Here is a 19,473-nt window from a genome sequence, read left to right as displayed (position 1 = left end):
GCAAATACGTTTCTCTGCACATGTTAGTCTCTCAGTGTCGGCCTTATGTAAGTCATACATGAAGGCAATATAAGCGTGAGCAAGGTTTATAAATATGAACTTTTCACCCAGTTCATCCAGGAGTGGTTTTATTTACTAAAAGGTGTTTATTGGCTAATTCCTGAACACAGCTACATCCCCCCAGTTACAAGAGGCTGTGCATACTTATGCAACCAATTATTTTAGCTTCCTATTTTCATTCCCCCCCCCCCCCCCCCCCCCAAGCATGCACGTATTTGAAGTTTCTAAATACATAAAATGAGGAAGAAAGGTCCAGAAAAACATTTGATTTTGCAACATTAAATGAAACTGTTATTTCAGAGTCAGCAAATGATGACACAGCATTCCGATGACCATTTAAAGTAGAAATCACCAAGAAATGCCATTTAATTATTTTTTTTACAACAAATTCAACCAATGTTTAAATATCTAAAAAAACAATGGTTCACTAGGTGTACTGCATTACCCACATATTTAAAATTGTATCCCTTTTTCTTTGTATGTTGGATGCCATTTTTAATGGCGGCAGCACTCCTCTTACAGGAAAAGTAGTGCCTGCACATAGAATGTGTTTAAATGTAATTATAAGAACAATTAAAGTGCTGTTTGTTGCCACATCAGTTATGAGATCCATCAGCACACAAACCTTGGTGCCATATTGACTATTTGTGTTACAACAGTCATGTACACTGATGGGACCACTCACTGCAGTTTAGTGTTGTCACCCTGGTATTGCGCTCTCCATCTTTCAACGTTTTAAAGGTTCAAGGAACCTGAGCTCCAGGAACACGCCAAGTAGACAGGGAGAGATTCCAAATGCTATATACCAGAGGTCCTCTTATTTAGCTTAGAATACTGGAGTGGATAACACACATTTTCATGGAAGGGACAACACTGAAGAAGCTGCATACCAAAAGGGAAAGTGTTGATAAAGCATACAATCCAGATCAGCTTAGTATAAGGTACCACCATAATGTGGTGTAAGTACAGTAGTATAATCAGACTACACAATAAAATAGTAAAATCAGTAAAACCTTTGAATTATGCCCACCCAGCAATGCGCCTTTATATAACAAGTATTACATATCTATATAGGAAGTGCCTAAGGACACAAAAGGAATGATATACTCACAGCGTCATAGGCAGTTAAAATCCTCTTCATGACCTCTGGCACAGTGCCTTGTTGTAGCTCCATGGTTGGGTACTGATCACTGAGGTTCATAAGTACCACAGGGGAGTTGTCGGGTCCAGCTAGGCGGGTTGACAAGGCCATTATACATTGCATAAGATTAGCTACAGGTGATAGTCCACACAGCTCTTTGAATGAAACTACTGCATTCTGTAGGCATAAAAAAAAACACAAAATATTATTAGGTGTTGGAAAATACACTGCAGATGACTTGCATAGAAAAATGTCATTATATGCATGTATTCACTGTACATCGTGTAATACAAACCTTTGTCCCGATTTCTACAAAATAGTAACATTCAGGTTAGAGGGAATTCTACTTCACCTCCAAATTTTCCCAGTGTTATGAAATTTTGTACATTAGCTGTCTTAATTGGCCTTCTAAACAGAAAAAAATAGTTGTGGATTTCTTCTGGCTTTACATTTTTCTTCACTCAAAATACTTATGCTTTGTATGTATGTTCCACATGGAGGCAGATAGTTAGTTTGACATGGGGCAAGATTGATCAATTCCCTTCAAAAGACCTGCCTCTGCCTTATTCAGATAGCCAAGGTCCAGAACAATATTGTAAAAGTTCAACTGTTATTTAAAGTGGTTGTAAACCCAATTCATGAAATTTGACCTAAGCATATCTATCCGTGGTATTTACTTCTCTCTCCAAAGCTATAAGTGCCGTTTCTTTCTGATGCTTCGTTCCTCTGTTATCAGCAGACACACTTCTGACAATTTCTCCAACACAGGTGATAACAGCAGCTGAAAATATGTGTTGGGGAGGGAGCTTAGAGGTGGATAAGCAGAGATGCTGGCTATTCAGACTACAGCTCTGCAAGTTCGCGCTCGGTTTCCTGGATTACAGATAGAGGTAAACAACGTCAGTTCCTCTCTCTGTACAGGACAGCCATCTCAGCTGGCCGCATTGCTCCCAGCCTCCGCAATGGGACCGGAGAGCCTGAGAAAGGCAGCTGTGGGAAGGGAGTGCAAATTCTCTCTGCTACTAAACAAACTCTCTTTTAAAAAATACTTCTCTGGCTATAGGACATAGCTTTCACCCTTTAGAAATGGTAGATATACACTTTTTTACTCATAATGAAATATAATGCACAATATAAAAAGATGGCTTATCTAAAATATAATCCGCATTTCTCTTTTTGGCATAGACAAAAATTCCCTTGAAGACCAATAATTAGAAAGGTCGAAACGCGTAGGTATAGCATGTGAAATACTACACAAATGCAATGGGTTTTATGTAACATGTGTTGTTTCTTCTATTATTGATGGGTTGTATTTTCTATGTCAATGCCAGGATTGCCTTTTACAACTCTCATGGATTTATCCCCCCCCCCCCCCCCCGAGGGAATTTCTATTCTATAACAAACCCTCTCTAAACTAAACAAAAATGAAATGAATAAATACAAGTTTTTGTTGCCGTTTCGATACCCATTGAAGAGATTTTCCAATCACTTCTTGAACCTGTCACATTCCCAGTTATTGAGAGAGGAAGTAACAGGAAATTTCTCTAATGGGGTCACAGCAATAAAAATCTCATTTTTATTTTGATTTCACAATGTAGAGTATAAGATTTCCTATCATTGCGCCCAGTCTTGCCACACAGAGTAAAACCATCTATGAGCAATCCTCTTTTATTGTTCAGTGAAATTAAACGGACTTACAGAGAAAAACCTTAGTCCGTTCCGCCCCCTTGCTGAGATTGACAGGTTATTTATATATCTCATGCACTCGCGTCAGACACGCATTATTTTTTAAATTCCCACCCCCACTCCTTTTCTGAAGTCATGTGGTTACTTTTCTGGATTTTGACTAGATGTTAGTGATCATAGCAGAATTCAGTGTAAGAAATACAAAGGAAAAAATTCATGTTGACAAGGGGAGTGTAGAGGCGGGCGGAGAGTCTACTGACATCACAACTCCACCCACCGAGCTCCAGACAACAGATCCACCCACAGGATCTGCAGTTTTTCAGGTCTCATAACAGACAGAGGGGAGACATTTGACAGGTAAGGATACATGCAGGATGTGTGTATATCCTTATAGATCAGCACTATGGCAGTAGTTTAGAAAGGATGAGAGTGGGTTTACATCCACTTTAAGGTTTTGACATCCCTACTCTACGCATAAAAAGAAAACATTTTTGGTTGGGTTTGAACTCGTAGGGGCAGATTCACAAAGATCTGCACCCGCGCAGTGTATCTGAGATACGCTACGCCGCTTTAACTTACTTGGCAAATCTTTGAATCCAGAAAGAATTCGCGCTGTAAGTTACGGCGTAGTGTATCTCTCGCGGCGTAAGGGCGCGGAATTCAAATGCGGCGAGTAGGGGGCGTGTTTCATTTAAATGAAGCGCGTCCCCGCGCCGAACAAACTGCGCATGTCCCGTCCGTCAGAACTTTAACTATACGCCGAAAAAAGCCGAACGGAAACTACGTAAAAGAATGCGACGGCCGCTCGTACGTTCGTGGATCGTCGGAAATAGCCAATTTGCATACTTGACGCGGATTACGACGGGAGCACCACCCAGCGGACGCCGAAGAATTGCATCTAAGATCCGAAGGCGTACGAAGATGTACACCTGTCGGATCTAACCCAGATGCCGTTGTATCTTGTTTTGAGGATTCAAACTAAAGATACGACACGGGAAATTTGAAAGTACGCCGGCGTATAAATAGATACGTCGGCGTACTTTCTTTGTGGATCTGCCCCGCAAAGTCTAATGAGTTGAGCAGAAAAATTGAACAATTTTTAGTTCCCTTTAGTTAGCCTACAGCTCAGAGCACGCCGATGGTTGCCGCTTACTTTCCAAGCAGCCTCATCCACAGTATTACATTCACCTGGAAGCAGAGTATCAGCTTTGCAATGAGGAGTCAATAATAACTCAAGCATGCATGTCCAAGGGGATTAAGCTGATATCCTAAATTGGATTGCAGACCCAATAGTCACTTAATGGAACATCGTCTGAACAGCAAATTGCATTGGCCAAACATAAACAAGCTGCTCAGTTTCAAGAACACGAGTGCCCGCAGGACATGTAAAAGTAAAGCTTTTAACTAAATGGCAGCAGAGCAGATCTTTGAAGGATGGTGCACAAGTCAATTAAAATTAGGAGTGCCGGAGGGAATAACTGCGTCCAAAGTGATGAGAACACATCGAATAAACTTTGAGGGAATATTTATTTGTAAAATTTAGGACAGTGACCTGTCCTGTGCAGGGTCTGGGGAAACGCTACACCTCATGGCACAGAACCCTCTTTTTATTCATTGCAGATAAATATCAGAAGTCCAATGCAACTCAACACATCCACAAACAGAAGCTGTTGCTATAGTTACTTTGTGTCGCAAGGTACATCGAACGTGAGCTCAGATCATCAGTGATAAAAGAGCGTTCAGCCATCCTTTTATTAGAGCGGCTTTCACACTGCTCTGTTGCAAAAATGCAATGAAAATGGATATGCGTTATTGCTGAATTTGTGCCATGTTTCCAGTGCGTTTTGCAGTTGGGGAAAAAAAGCTTGCGACTCAAAACCGCACCAAAAATGCAACTACGGGTGAGGTTTTTATGTGTATTTGTCACATTTTTGATTAATTTTCTATTTCAATGGGAAGATGTGTTTTTTTTTTTTTTACTAGAGATGCGCGGAAGTTTTGGCGGCTGAAACATATTGGGCACAAAATGGTGTTATCAGCCTTTTACCAATCAGAGAAAAGGGTGCCAATAATGTCGCTGAAAAAGCATGCGATTTTGCTACAATTTTGCTTATGGTTTGTTTTTTATAGGTCGTGCGACTCAAAAACTGCATCAAATACGCAACACTGTTGCTTTATTGCTGCGTTCTTGCTGAAAAAAAAAAAATTGAAAATATTGGCAAGAACAGTAAAGCCTCGTACACGCAATCGGATTTTCTGTAGAAAGCGTAGGACTTTTGTCCGAAGGGCGTTGGCCATAAACTTGTCTTGAATACAAACACGAAACTACACGTTATCTCTAGGGCTGTTACAGATTTAAATTTTCGCGTTTGATGAATTGTTTTTTTTTTTAATCGATTAATCTACCAATTTCGATTAATTATAACGTACATACATTTTTCGGATCGCCACCATATATAGTCCCCACTGTAAAATCCACAATCTCCCCCACTGTAATATCCACAGTCATCTCCCCACTGTAATATCCACAGACATCCCCCCCACTGTAATCCACAGACATCCCCCCCACTGTAATCTCCACAGACATCCCCCCCACTGTAATATCCACAGACATCCCCCCCACTGTAATCCACAGACATCCCCCCCACTGTAATATCCACAGACATCCCCCCCACTGTAATCCACAGACATCCCCCCCACTGTAATCTCTACAGACATCCCCCCCACTGTAATCTCCACAGACATCCCCCCCACTGTAATCTCCACAGACATCCCCCCCACTGTAATCTCCACAGACATCCCCCCCACTGTAATATCCACAATCACCCCCACTGTAATATCCACAGGTATCTCCCCCCCACTGTAATATCCACAATCTCCCCCACTGTAATATGCACAGACATCCCCCCCCCCCACTGTAATATCCACAGTCATCTCCCCACTGTAATCCACAGACATCCCCCCCCACTGTAATCCACAGACATCCCCCTACTGTAATATCCACAGACATCTCCCCCACTGTAATATCCACAATCACCCCCACTGTCATATCCACAGACCTCTCCCCCACTGTCATATCCACAGACATCTCCCCCACTGTAATATCCACAGGCATCTCCCCCACTGTAATATCCACAAACCTCTCCCCCACTGTAATATCCACAAACCTCTCCCCACTGTAATATCCACAGACATCTCCCCACTGTAATATCCACAGGCATCTCCCCACTGTAATATAATATCCACAGACATCTCCCCACTGTAATATCCACAGACCTCTCCCCCACTGTAATCCACAGACATCTCTCCCACTGTAATATCCACAGACATCTCCCCCACTGTAATATCCAGACATCTCCCCCACTGTAATATCCAGACATCCCCCCACTGTAATATCCACAGACATCTCCCACACTGTAATATCCACAGACTTCTCCACACTGTAATATCCACAGACATCTCCCCACTGTAATATCCACAGACATCTCCCCCACTGTAATATCCACAGACTTCTCCACACTGTAATATCCACAGACATCTCCACACTGTAATATGGTCCACATCTCCCCCACTGTATAGGAAGATTAGTGCTTGCTTAGTCTTACCAGAGAAGCCGGCCGAACACGAGCAGTTTAGGCCGGGTGATGACGTCAGCGAGCCGCTCTAGGCTCACCTAGGCCGCCGCCGCCAGGTGGACCAAGATGGCTGCTGCTACGGGAGCTAGGTCGAAGCCGCAGACTTTCCTATGGCCGAGGCAGCAGCGGAGCTCCGCGGATCACGTGGTGTGCCGATCCGCATATGGTGACCCGTTCGGATCATGGATCTTTTAATACTACTGATTAAAAGAATTTTGATCGATCAAAAATATCAACAATTTATCGAGGAAGTAATCTTTAATTTCCACAGCCCTAGTTTTTTCAGCTCTTAAGCGAAACCCTTTGGGGGAATTCTGCTAATGTGTTAGGGTGAGCATTGCTTCTGGGCATGCTTGTTTGTATTTTGAAGTTTTGTCCGACGGACTTGTGTGCACACGATTGGAAAATACAACATCACACATTTATTGTCGGACAATTTTAAAGCATGCTATCCCACATTTGTCAGCGGAAAATCCGACAACTGTCCAGATTTTCCGACAACAGCCTGTCATCACACATTTCCTGTCGGAAAATCCGATCGTGTGTACGAGGCCTTACCCTTATACATACGTTTTCAGGCTGGTCCACTCTTCTGGCAAAAAAATGCAAATTTTAACGTGTGTGAAAAATGGAACAGTAAGAGGTTAAAAAAGTAGAAAAATAAATAAATGAACTGAAATTCAACTTTAACCCATTTCCCTTCTATATTATCAAACATGTTTAATTGAAAGGCATCTATCAGTGGATTAGAACAACTAAAACATTGATTAAAGATTCACAGAAAAGGCGCGCTCAAGGGGAAGGCAGCGAGATCTGTCTCTGTATTTGAGCTGAAGACCGGTGCATTTTAAAGAAACTTGCAAGCATGGCTAGCACAGGCTTTGATGCACACATTGGATTGACTCTGTTCCCAACTTTTAATATGTCCCTTTTGGATAACTCTTTATGATCCGAGAATGCTGCTAAAATATTTATGGCCAAAAGCTTATTTCTTGAAATTTTACGGATAGCAAATTCAATCTAAAGTTTCTCTGCTACATATAATCTGATTTATTATGGTAATCCGTAACAACATATTTTTCAGCACTGTCATGCATCGAAAATAACATTACAATAAAGAATAAATAAAAGTATTTATATAAAATAACTTTTCTGTGCAATGTGAAATCAGCAGATTGAATGTTAGGCGTAGTCTGACCTGCACTCACCTGTTGTCGCAGTTATTGGCTGAGGCTGGGTTCACATTATACTACACGACAGCAGTACGACTTTCAGGCTGGGTTCACACTTGTCCGACTAATGCTCCGACATTGGGAGCTCATGTCGCATGACGTGTGAAAATCAATGTTTCCCTATGAGAGCCGTCTTAACTGGTCTGACCAGGGCTGGCCCTATGATGGGACCGGGTGGTACCATGGGTACCAGGCAGCACTTTTAGGGGGGCAGCATACTGATGCCCGCCAGCCCGTTCTGCCAGCTCTGCTATCCAAATAAAATTGACGTCCTTTTTTCCCCACAAATAGAGCTTTCTTTTGGTGATATTTGATCACCTCTGCGGTTTTTATTTTTTGTGCTATAAATATATATATTTTTTTACTTTTTGCTATAATAAATATCCCCAAAATTTCTTCAGTTAAGGCCAATATGTATTATTCTACATATTTTTGGTGCAAAAAAAACCCCACAATTAGCGTACATTGATTAGTTTGCGCAAAAGTCATTGTGGCCGCCGGCAATTCACAGGTCCCTTTATACTCCTGGATACATGTATAGAGCCATGGCAGGTCCCTTTATACGCCTATATGCATGTATAGAGCCATGACAGGCCCCTCTTTATACATCTATAGAGCCATGCTGTCATGCCCTTGTTATACTCCTTTATACATGTATAGAGCCACGACAGGTCCTCTTTATACTCCTATATACATTTATAGAGCCATGGCAGGTCCTCTTTATATTCCTTTACATGTAAAGAGTCTCGACAGGTCCTCTATATACATGTATAGAGCCATGACAGGTCCTCTTTATACATCTATAGAGCCATGACAGGTCCTCGTTATACTCCTTTATACATGTATAGAGCCATGTCAAGTACTCTTTATAGTCCTATATACATTTATAGAGCCATGACAGGTCCTCTTGATATTCCTTTACATGTAAAGAGTAATGACAGGTCCTCTATATACATGTATAGAGCCATGACAGGTCCTCTTTATACTCCTTTATACATGTATAGAGCCATGACTGGTCCCCTTTAGTTATCATGATATAAAATAATGAATGTGGGGGCCTTTTGGTGGGCGTAATTTTTTTTCTGGGAGGGGGGCAGCGTTTTATTCTTGGTCCCAGGCAGCACAATGTCTTGGGCCCGCACTGGGTCCGACACAAGTCGGTCCGACTTTGAAAATGTTCCCTGTACTACTTTGGTCCGACTTTGATCCTACTTCAGCCCATTGAATATCATTGAAGTCGGACAAAGTAGGAGCCTTGTCCTTACCATCCGACTTTTGACATCCGACATGTGATTACAGCAGCAGTAAAAGGAATTTATCTCACTCTGGGATTGTTTTGATTGGTCCAAGAACAAGTCAGACTATCACAAAGTCGGATCAAAGTAGTATCCTGTTCATGAAAGTCGTACTGCTGTCTTGTAGTATATGGTGTGAACCCAGGCTCAATGTACAGTAAGCAGTTGTTGCTATTTTAATTATTAATGTTAAAAACAAGAATGACTAAAGCCCAGGCAACTTGAAAATATATATATATATATATATATATATATATATATATATATATATATATATATATATATATATATATATATATATATATATATATATATATATAAATTGGACCCTTGGCAGTATTCCAAAAAAAAAAAAAAGGAGCACAGACTACTCACCTTCAGAACTTTTCACCATAAGACTAATGCCGCGTACACACAACCGTTTTTCATGACGAGAAAAATGCAATTTTTTAAATTGGTCACGATCGTGTGTATGCAAGGCAGGCTTGACAAGAATCACGTTGAGAAAAAGGTATTTTTTTAACCATGAAATGAAAAACGGTCGTGTGTACGCGGCATAAGAGCATCTTGTAAGTGCAAGACGTCAGGGGCCTACAAAGAGGCTTTTCACACTGGGGCGGTGTGGGTGGTATAGCGTTAAAGCGCCGCTAGTTTTAGCGGTGCTTTATCGCTGTTATAGTGGGGTTTTTCGGCTGCTAACCCCCGCTAGCGGCCAAGGAAAGGGTTAAAAGCGCCAAGTGTTGCAGCGCTGGCCATTCATTTCAATGGGTAGGGCATTTTGGGCGGGGCGTATACCTTTCTCCTAATCAACAGCTGTCACATAACCCAGCTCTTTCCCAGAAAGTCTGACACATTAGCAGGAGGAGCTTTTAGTCCTGTGCTGCTGGCCACATAAAATAAAATGTAAAAACAACCTTTGGAATAAAGAGTAAAAATAAATAATTAATCTCAATAACCAGTTTAAACACCCCTCCAGCCTAAGGGCTCCTTCACCCAGGACGGATCCGTGATGATCCGCCCCGTGAACCTCCGCTTGCTCAGCAGGGATCGCTCCGCTGATCCGGCGGATCTCTGCTCTTCTCTATGGGGGGGATCGGATGAACACGGACCGTCTGTCCGCGTTCACCCGATCCAATGGCGGATGAAAAAATAGGGTTTTTCTCCGTCTGCAGAATCGGAGGATTGCCGCCCCATTTGAGATCGGGTGTCAGCGGAAGTTCGCTGACACCCGCAATCTCATAGGGATCAATGTATGTCCCTTTTTCATCTGTAAATGGATGGATGAAAAAGCAGATATACGGTCTGCCCGTGTGAAAGAACCCTGTGTCTTATGCCTCGTACACACGACTGTTTCCCAACAGTAAAAAGTTCACCGGGAAACCCGAGGGGAAATCCGAGAACCTGCTCAGTAACTTTTTCCCCTTACACACGACCGGGTTTCCCGATAGGAAAACTGCCATGAGAGCTTTGGTAGGGAATCCCAGCCGTGTGTATGCTCCATCGCAGTGTTTCCCATAGAAAAACTGCCGGGTTAAAGAGGAAGTAAACCCTTTTTATTTTAAAAACACCTGCAAGAGAAAGGCATACTAGCTCATTATGTGGCACTTACCTTCGATCGAAGCTCCCAAAGTCCTCATTGGTCCTGTCCACCACCACCACCATGTCCCCTGGAGCTTCTTCCCGGTTTTGCCGCTGTGATTGGCCGAAGCGGCGATGGCGTCACTCCCGCGCATGCGCAAAAACATGGCATTTACCCGAATAATGCCATTCACAAAAGCGGCATGCTCAGTGCGCCTGCGCCATAGACATCGGTGCCAGTTTTTGTGAAAATGTCTCCTTAACTGTGTAGGTTTAGGAGATATTTTTTGCACCTACAGGTAAGCCTTAATCTAGGCTTACCTGTAGGTGCAAGTTGTGTGGTTGGCTTTATAACCACTTTAAAAACCGCCGGGAATCCCGGCGGGGAAAAAGAGAGCTGTTTTTGTTTTTTTTCTGCAGTTTTCCTGTCGGAAAACCGCGATGGAGCTTTTGTTTTTACCTTCTCTACTGTATCCAAAGAAAGAAAACGGTTTGGGCTTCATATAAGGATACAAACTTAAACACAATCTTACTTGAACCAAAGCTCCTTCAAATTACTTTAATTTTAATCTACGTACTTAAGGTTACATTGCAAGTTTGTTTGAGTAGGGCTTTCAATCATATTACATATTCTTTGTTTCAAGCTGTCATAAGAAGAACAGTTTGTTACAGCCGATCTGTACAAAGCCACAAGGGATGTTCAGTTCTCCATTAACGCGAGTCTATTTTTTCCCCCAACTATCTCAAGCAAACCATTTCTTGTAGCGCAATTTAAAACTGAATTTTAGTTTACTGTTCAAATTTTTTTTTATACAGATAAAAAAAAAAAATAAAAAAAAAAAAGACCCAGATTAATGCAGTTCATTGATAAATTGCTACATTTATTAGTAATGCAATTGATGAAACGGACATTGTAAAATTCTATACATCGGCATTCAGACTGGGAAAAGGGGCGGGGCATGGCCAGGGAGACAAAACACAGTAATAAGAGAAGCAGAGTAATGACCTCATCAGCCTATAGGTCAATGCACACTGGCATAAAAAATGATGCTTATATAGGCTTTTTTTTCCCTTTCGGCCTGTAGAAGCAGCTCTATGTTATTCTATTTGTCTATGCACATTAGGGGGTTCACAAGCATATTTGCAGGGAAGTGTTTGCAGGCAGAAAAAAAAAAGAAGAATTTTAGAATCGTTTTTGGAGAGTATTCGGGCAGAAAAAAAAAACACAAACACGTTTGAGAGCATTCGGCATTTTCAAGTGCACATTGATTATCCACTTCCTGCCCGGTCAATGGACAATTGAAGTCCGGGAAGTGGTTGTGAAATCCTGACTGGACGTCTATTGACGTCTTGCAGGATTTCGTGGGGGCGCGCAGCGCGGCAATCGGTGGTGCGGGGGTGTCAGTCTGACACCCTGCATCTCCGATCTCGGTAAAGAGCCTCCGGCGGAGGCGCTTTACCACGTGATCAGCCGTGTCCAATCACGGCTGATCACGATGTAAACAGGAAGAGCCGTTGATCGGCTCTTCCTCACTCGCGTCAGCTAGACGCGAGCCGATCAGCGGCTCTCCTGACAGGTGGGGGTTCAAGCTGATTGTTTATCAGCGCAGCCCCCCTCGGTTGCCCACACTAGACCACAGGGAAGCCGCCAGGACCACCAGGGATTGGAGGAAACATGTGGATGGCCAGGTACATCCCCCATAGCCATCCACATGTAAAAAATATGCACAATAGATGCCAATCAGTGCCCACAAATGGGCACTGACTGGCAACATGGACACTGATATGAACAATTGTAAATAAACAAGTGCCACCCCTTAGGGTCCATCAGTGTCACCCCTCAGTGCCACTTCTCAGTGCCCAGCCATGTCCAGTGCCCACCTATCTGTGCCACCCATATGTACCCATCAGCCACCTAGACTGTGTACTCACAAGTGGATGACAAGAAAACAAATGTTTTGATAGGTAAACTGCTTCCTTATATACTTTATTTCTGCCTGGAGGCAAAGCAGAAGTATGGCCAAAGCTCTTTTAGCCATACTTCTCCTGTAGGTCACATGAGTGCTCCTAGTTCTGCTTTTTTGTGACCCAGATGAAGCCGAAAATTGGCTAAAGCTTGCTGACAGCTGACGTCACAGATTCAGTCCAGGCTATGCAGGGATACCGACATTAATGTCAAGATCCTCCCAGATGCTGGACCAGTAGCGGGCTCAGCCTTTAAGTGTGCCACTGAGAACCTGAGCCAACCGCTCCCACCCTCTCCACAACCCAACACTCAAGTGAGCACTAACTGACAGTCACCCCTCTGCGCTCAGAGCGGACCCGAGAACTGAGCAATCAGCAGTCTTTCTTCACTTCGTTTTCGGTTGAGAGCTGCCAGGGGACAGGTGCTGCAGACATCTAGGTGTGTATAAATGTTTGTTTTCTTTGGATCCCACACTTCCCTTTTAAACCTTAAAGCGGAGGTTCACACAAAAAGTGAACCTCCGTTTTTTGGAACCCCCACCCCCTCCGGTGTCACATTTGGCACCTTTCAGGGGGAGGGGGGTGCAGATACCTGTCTAAGGCATTTGCACCACTTCCGGGTTCTGACTCCCACGGGAGTCCAGCCCCTTCACGCTACCCCCCCCACTGTCTTTTGGGAAACACCGTTCCCAGGAGAGGGCGGGGATCAGTGATGGCGTGCTGCGATACTCGCGCATGCGCAGCAGGGAATCGGGCTGTAAAGCCACAAGGCTTCACTGCCTGATTCCCTCACCGAGGATGGCGGCGGAAGCAGCCGAGGACCGAGCGATTGCTCAGCCTCGTCTACTGACATCGCGGGTTGCGCTGGACAGGTAAGTGTCCATTTTTTAAAAGTCAGCAGTTGTAGCTGCTGGCTTAAAAAAAAAAAAAAAAAAAACGGGTGGACCTCCGCTTTAAAAATGTGCTCTATGTGAAGGAAACTTCACCAGAGGGAAAGTTATATGTGCACCTGCAAGTTGTTTCTGCCCTTTTGTGTTGCAAAGTGCAGGATAGCTTAAATATCTTCCTAATCACCATAGCTCACATATACCCACAAGAGTGGGTATCGGGTCTTCAGTCTCCCGGCAAATAGGGTCTTAGGACCCACTTCCTGATTGGCTGGGAGAAGAAACAGGAAGACATTAGCCAATATTAATTCGCTAATATCACACAAGTGGGTGGGCTCACCCTTTTTGAAGTTAATTATAGCCTCGATCTCTAATCATGTGCTTAAAAAAGAAATAAACATTGAAATCCTTGCATCCGGTGCCCTGCATGGAGATTAGGGTCGGGTGCATGGATTAGGGGGGCGTTGCCCCACGCCCCGTATGAGTGGCCGCCACTGCTCCATTCGTAGAAATAAATACCTAATCTCTGATCAGAGCTGGGGACGTTCTGGTAACAGTCTGGAGACTCTGGCTAATCAGTACCATCCTCTGGGTGTTATCTGTGACCCACATACTTGATGGTGACTGAGGCCAGTGCTACTGATCCTAATCACACAGCATACTGACACTACAAAGAAGGCTGCAAATATCCTGGGCTCTCTCTTCCTAAAAACACCCTCTTGCCACACACGTCTTTGCTGTGAAAGACTACTACATGCAGTTGGAGTGTCTATAGTAGAGGTTAAAGTGGCATTAATCTAAAAAGCAAACATTTATTTTATTGCAGCTTACCATTTCTCAGATGCGATGGCTGCATTCTTGTGTTTTTTTAGGCTTGCTTTCTTCTATTTTTATCTGCTGATCCAGCCAGTAAGTCAGAATTTTAAAGGAACAAGCTCTCCAGCAGAATGTACCAGTTACAGAGATGAGACAAACCATTTAACACTCGTAGGGGTGCTTGCAATGATCATCTTTTTTTTATGTAAATAGTTATCCCAAAAAGGAAAAAAAGGTTTGCGGTTTGCTTATAAAGTATTAACTGGAGTTTGGCTTCAATGTGTTAGTGTATTTAAATCTGCTAGCAAATCTACCACGTCCCTCCCCACGGACTGACAATGCAGCTGTCCAAAGGTGCCTCCTGTGGTCCTTCATCCAGAGCGAGGGCACTCCAATACAGGAGGTGTATTACTGGACAGATCACCATGTGAAAACAGAAGCGTAAAAGCCTAAGAAAACTGTTAAAGCCACTACATCTAATATTTGGAAAGCTGCAATACTGTATATTACATTTTTGGTTTTGGGTTTAATACCACTTTAAAGGGGTTGTAAAGGTTCAGCTATTTTTTTTTAAAACAAACATGTTATACTTACCTCCACTGTGCAGTTAGTTTTGCACAGAGTGGCCCCCGAACATCCTCTTCTGGGGTCACACGGCGGTTCTCGCGGCTCCTCCCGCAAAAGTTATCCCCCTTTGGGAAGCTCTCTCTTGAGGGGGTTAGCTTGAGGGCGCGCTCCCATGCCATACAATTGGCGACCATAGCCCCCGATTGTATGACTCGGCCCTGCCCCCCGGCGCCCACGTCATTGGATTTGATTGACATCAGCAGGAGCCAATGGCTGCGCTGCTATCAATCTATCCAATGAAGAGCCGACGAAACCTGGAGAAAGCAACACAGGATCGCGCCCACGGAGATTCAGGGCTCAGGTAAGTAAAACGGGGGCTCGGGAGGGGGGGGGGGGGCGGACAATGCAATGTGTTTTTTCACCTTAATGCATAGGATGCATTAAGGTGAAAAAACACGAAGGTTTACAATCACTTTAAGGCTGCATTCACACCTAGGCGACAAGTAACGCCGCGTACGCGGCGTATTTTGACGCGATTTTGTTTACTTTTTTTTTTTTTTTACAAAGAATTAAACATTGCTGTCTATGGCCAAACGCCAATGCCGCCTGAAAAAAAGGGTCCGGGACTTGTTTTCAGGCGGCAGGCGTACAGCGTTTTGGCGTTCGGCGTGAGATGTGAACCTCATAGACAGCAATGGAAATTCGCCCCTCCAGCGTATCGAGCGGCGGGCGTTTTGTCGCCAAGGTGTGAATGGAGCCTAAGGGATTGGGAGGCAGACTGATCTGCAGTAGTTCCCCCTTTATTTTGTTGTCTCTGTATTGCCAGCAATATCGTTCCTAGACTGTACAATGCAACAAATGACCTATTGTCACCCACGTATTGCCAACTGTTTATTTACCAAGTACCATTTTTCTGTCTGTTGCTCGTCTGTTGTCTAGATTACCCATTCGTTTGCCAAGTATTGCCATGACTGTATTTTGTTGGCCAAGTTTTGTCATCAGTGCCCGTTTGTTGCCCACATATTGTTACATCTGCCCTGCCCATGTATTGTTACATCTGCCCTCCCCACATATTGTTACATCTGCCCTGCCCATGTATTGTTACATTTGGTTGTTGACTACTCATATATTGTCCCAATCTCCCATTTTCTTCCCAACAAGGTAAACCCCAGTCCCTCAAATCACATGGGATATCATGTGCCTGTACTGCTTCCAAAGAGCGCATACTTCCAAGACGCAAGAAAGAAACGTTCAGGAAAGCTAAAAAAAAAAAAAAAATCTCCCGCTACCCTAGATTAGAACATCCTTAGCCAGGAGCTATGAATGGTCCTACTTACACACACAGGAAGACGCACCTATGTCAATTCCTGCTTAAAGGAAATAATTAGTCTTACTGTAACAATAATGTGAGAACTTTGTCTCTGCTCTCCCCTAGGGTGACACAACCGATCCTTCATTTAACCATTTCCAGTAAAACAGAGCTTTTAATTTGAGCGTTTTCAAATATATGTGGAAGCCACACAAGGCCCCTCTGTGTAATGTGGTCGCTAAAGCAGGTCATAGACAGATCCCTGAAGAACCACCCAAATTTTCATGAAGCAATTGCGTCTGCGTAACCATAGTTAGTCAGCGCAATTGCTTACTTGCGCCGGCGTTACAAATGCTCCTGATTCAGGAACCTTGTTACGCCGACGGCAGCCCAAGATATGACTAGCATAAGGCTCTTATGCCAGTCATATCGTAGGCTGCATTCTTACGTTGGCCGCTAGGGGGCGTTCCCGTTGTGGTCAGCGTATAGTATGCAAATTGCATACCAACGCCGATTCACAACCCTACGCGAGCCCTGCGTACACAGTTTACGTACATCGGGTTTCACGTAAGGCTGCTCCTGCTAATAGCAGGGGCAGCCAATGCTACGTATACCCGTCGTTCCCGCGTTGCAAAATTTGAAATTTATGTCGTTTGCGTAAGTGAATCGTGAATGGCGCTGGACGCCATTCACGTTCACTTTGAAGCAAATGACGTCCTTGCGACGTCATTTGCCGCAATGCACGTCGGGAAAGTTTCCCGACGGAGCATGCGCGCTACGCTCGGCGCGGGAACGTGCCTAATTTAAATGATTCCCGCCCCCTACGGGATCATTTACATTAGGCACCCTTACGCCGGGCATTTTGAGGAGCGCCCACACAAATTACGTGGCTACTGCTTCGTGAATGAAGCATAGCGCAGTTAATTTGCGGGGGCGCAGGGCAAAAACGGGACGCTGCGCCTCCGTAAGGAGTGCGCAGCGGTACCTGAATCTACCCCAGTGTGGCTATTCTTGTCTGACAGAAGTCATTCATTTGATTGACATCTTTCTAACTAACCAACATTGTTTTATCTCATTGTCAGAATACAATGTCCCGACCGTGGGGATTGTTCCATCCACCTTGATTGTGTGGATTTAGGAATCTGGTGGTTTTTTCCCCCCATTGAGAGCTCCCATCTTTGGAACATATACAAAATGAATAAATTGGGGGCGGGTACGCCGAGAGGCAGCTCATTCCTCCTTAAAAAGGTACATGGACTCATTAGAAACTTAGTACAACACAATGGCAGCCGAAGACCTGTGTACTTACACCAAATCACAAAACTAAACAAAAATGTCTACCACTCCATTTAAAGTATATTGTTTATATTTTAAGGTGTACATCGAAGGCCTTTTTGCAGAACAATCAATTTCCCAGTACACATACTAGTCAGCCAAATCCCAGTTCACTTACTAGTCAGCCAAATCCCAGTTCACTTACTAGTCAAAATTACATCTTTTTAACAAATTTGCATTAAAACAAGTTTTAGGCTCCTTTCACGCTAGCCGACTCCAAAGTTACACGATTTTCAGTGCAACTTTGTAGTCCGACTTTGATATGACTTTGAAGTGACTTTGATCAGACTTTTACACTCTCTGGCATTGAAGTCGCTTCAAAGTCGAAGTGACTTTAGTAGTGTCAATTGAAACGGCTCTCAGAGATGCATGGCATTTCACATGCTCTGCGACTTGGAGTCTCACAAGTCGGATCCTAATTCGCACAAGTGTGAAAGAAGCTTTGGTTGCCTACATTTTCAAATGCAGAAAATAGTCTGCGGGTAGACTGCGGGCAGAACGTCAGATCCCGTCCCCCCCGTTTGTTCTGGGAAACACTCGTCTCCCAGAACACAGCGGGGACCAGTGAGCACGGCCCAGAGCGACTTGCGCATGCGCCGTAGGGAACCAGGTAGTGAAGCCGCAATGCTTCACTGCCTGGTTCCCTCACCGAAGATGGTGGCAGCAGAGTGACGAGCGATTGCTTGTCTTCTTCTGCAGACGTCGATGGACTCCAGGACAGGTAAGTGCCCTAATATTAAAAGTCAGCAGCTGCAGTATTTGTAGCTGCTGGCTTTTAATATTTTTTGTACGGCGGAGCTCAGCTTTAAGGGTCCTTTCACACTAGCGGACCGTTCGTCCGCTCATTACAAGTCCGTTAACAGACTTGTAATGAATCCCTATGGGAACGCGTCCGTTAGCGGATGGAGCATCCGCTAGCGTCCGCGTCAGTCGGGATCCGCTTTTCCGAACGGAAGAAACCCTATTTTTCTTCCGTTCGGCGGAGCGGAACTGATGCAGACGGACAGACAGTCCGTCTGCATCAGGTTCCCCATAGGGTACAGCGGAGCAGAAACAGGGCGGTCCCTGCACTGTGTGCGGGGACCGCCCTATCCGCCGACAGCTGAGCGGAGATCCCCGCTGAGCCGACGGAGACACACGGAGCGGACCCGGAAACGGTCCGCTCCGTGTGAAAGAGCCCTTAAGGGCTCATTTACACTTGCTTTGTTTGGCTTCAACGCACATTAAAGCTCCTACTGCTTCAACATGCTTTTATGATGTGTTTTAAAAGCTTTGGTGAAGCGTCAGGGATGCTTCCATGATGCTCTTTTGAAGCTTTGTTGAAGCTTGACAGATGCCCTATGTGTGTGGATATCTCATGCCTGCAATTTCTCCAAAACAAAGCAAAGCTAAAGCTGAATTAAAGCCTCTCAAAAGCCACAGGTGATTCAAGCGAACTTTGTCAGAGTTCTTTGAAGAAGCTTTGAAGCACAACTAAAGAGAAGTTGGGTATAAGCAAAGCCAAAGCAATCGCAAGGTGTAAACAGGACTGTAAGCTAACCTTTTTGACCCCACTAGCTATCAGAAAACCATTCTATTCACTTTTGAACAAAATACTTTTGTGTACCCAACATTAAATGTATAGGGTTATATCCCTACAGGTTTTAAAGCACATATTTAACACTGGTGTGGCTTCATTGGAAGAGTAGGTAAAATTCCCAATCTGCCTTTTCTGTGGTACTTTAAATGAAAAAAATGTTTTTTCCATTTCTCCCTCTATCTGTTGTCTTAAGCGAGAGAAGACCGGAGAATAAAATCTGAAAGATACACAGTGCCCCAGTCATTTACAACTCATTGCTGCAAGTTGCTACTCCTAGCAACTAATTAATATACGTATGATTGTGCTACTAAAGGTCCCCTGTCTAGCTCCAGCCCAGTAAGAGACGGTTCACACTGGGGCGGCACGACTTCGGGGGCGACTCGGCCAG

At 44.1% G+C, this 19,473-nt stretch overlaps 1 protein-coding gene across 1 annotated transcript in view; it reads right to left on the bottom strand.

Annotated features, from left to right (window-relative positions):
* Positions 1-19,473, bottom strand: part of PLCL2 (phospholipase C like 2) — a 252,138-nt gene that overhangs the window by 66,724 nt on the left and 165,941 nt on the right. Inside the window, exon 4 of the mRNA XM_040352956.1 lies at positions 1,172-1,378. Within this exon, the coding sequence (XP_040208890.1) occupies positions 1,172-1,378 (207 nt within the window). The remainder of the gene's footprint in view (positions 1-1,171; positions 1,379-19,473) is intronic.

The sequence above is a fragment of the Rana temporaria genome, chromosome 5 (genome assembly GCF_905171775.1).
Source record: "Rana temporaria chromosome 5, aRanTem1.1, whole genome shotgun sequence".
Classification (NCBI taxonomy): Eukaryota; Metazoa; Chordata; class Amphibia; order Anura; family Ranidae; genus Rana; species Rana temporaria.
This window is presented reverse-complemented; position numbering and strand designations above follow the sequence as displayed.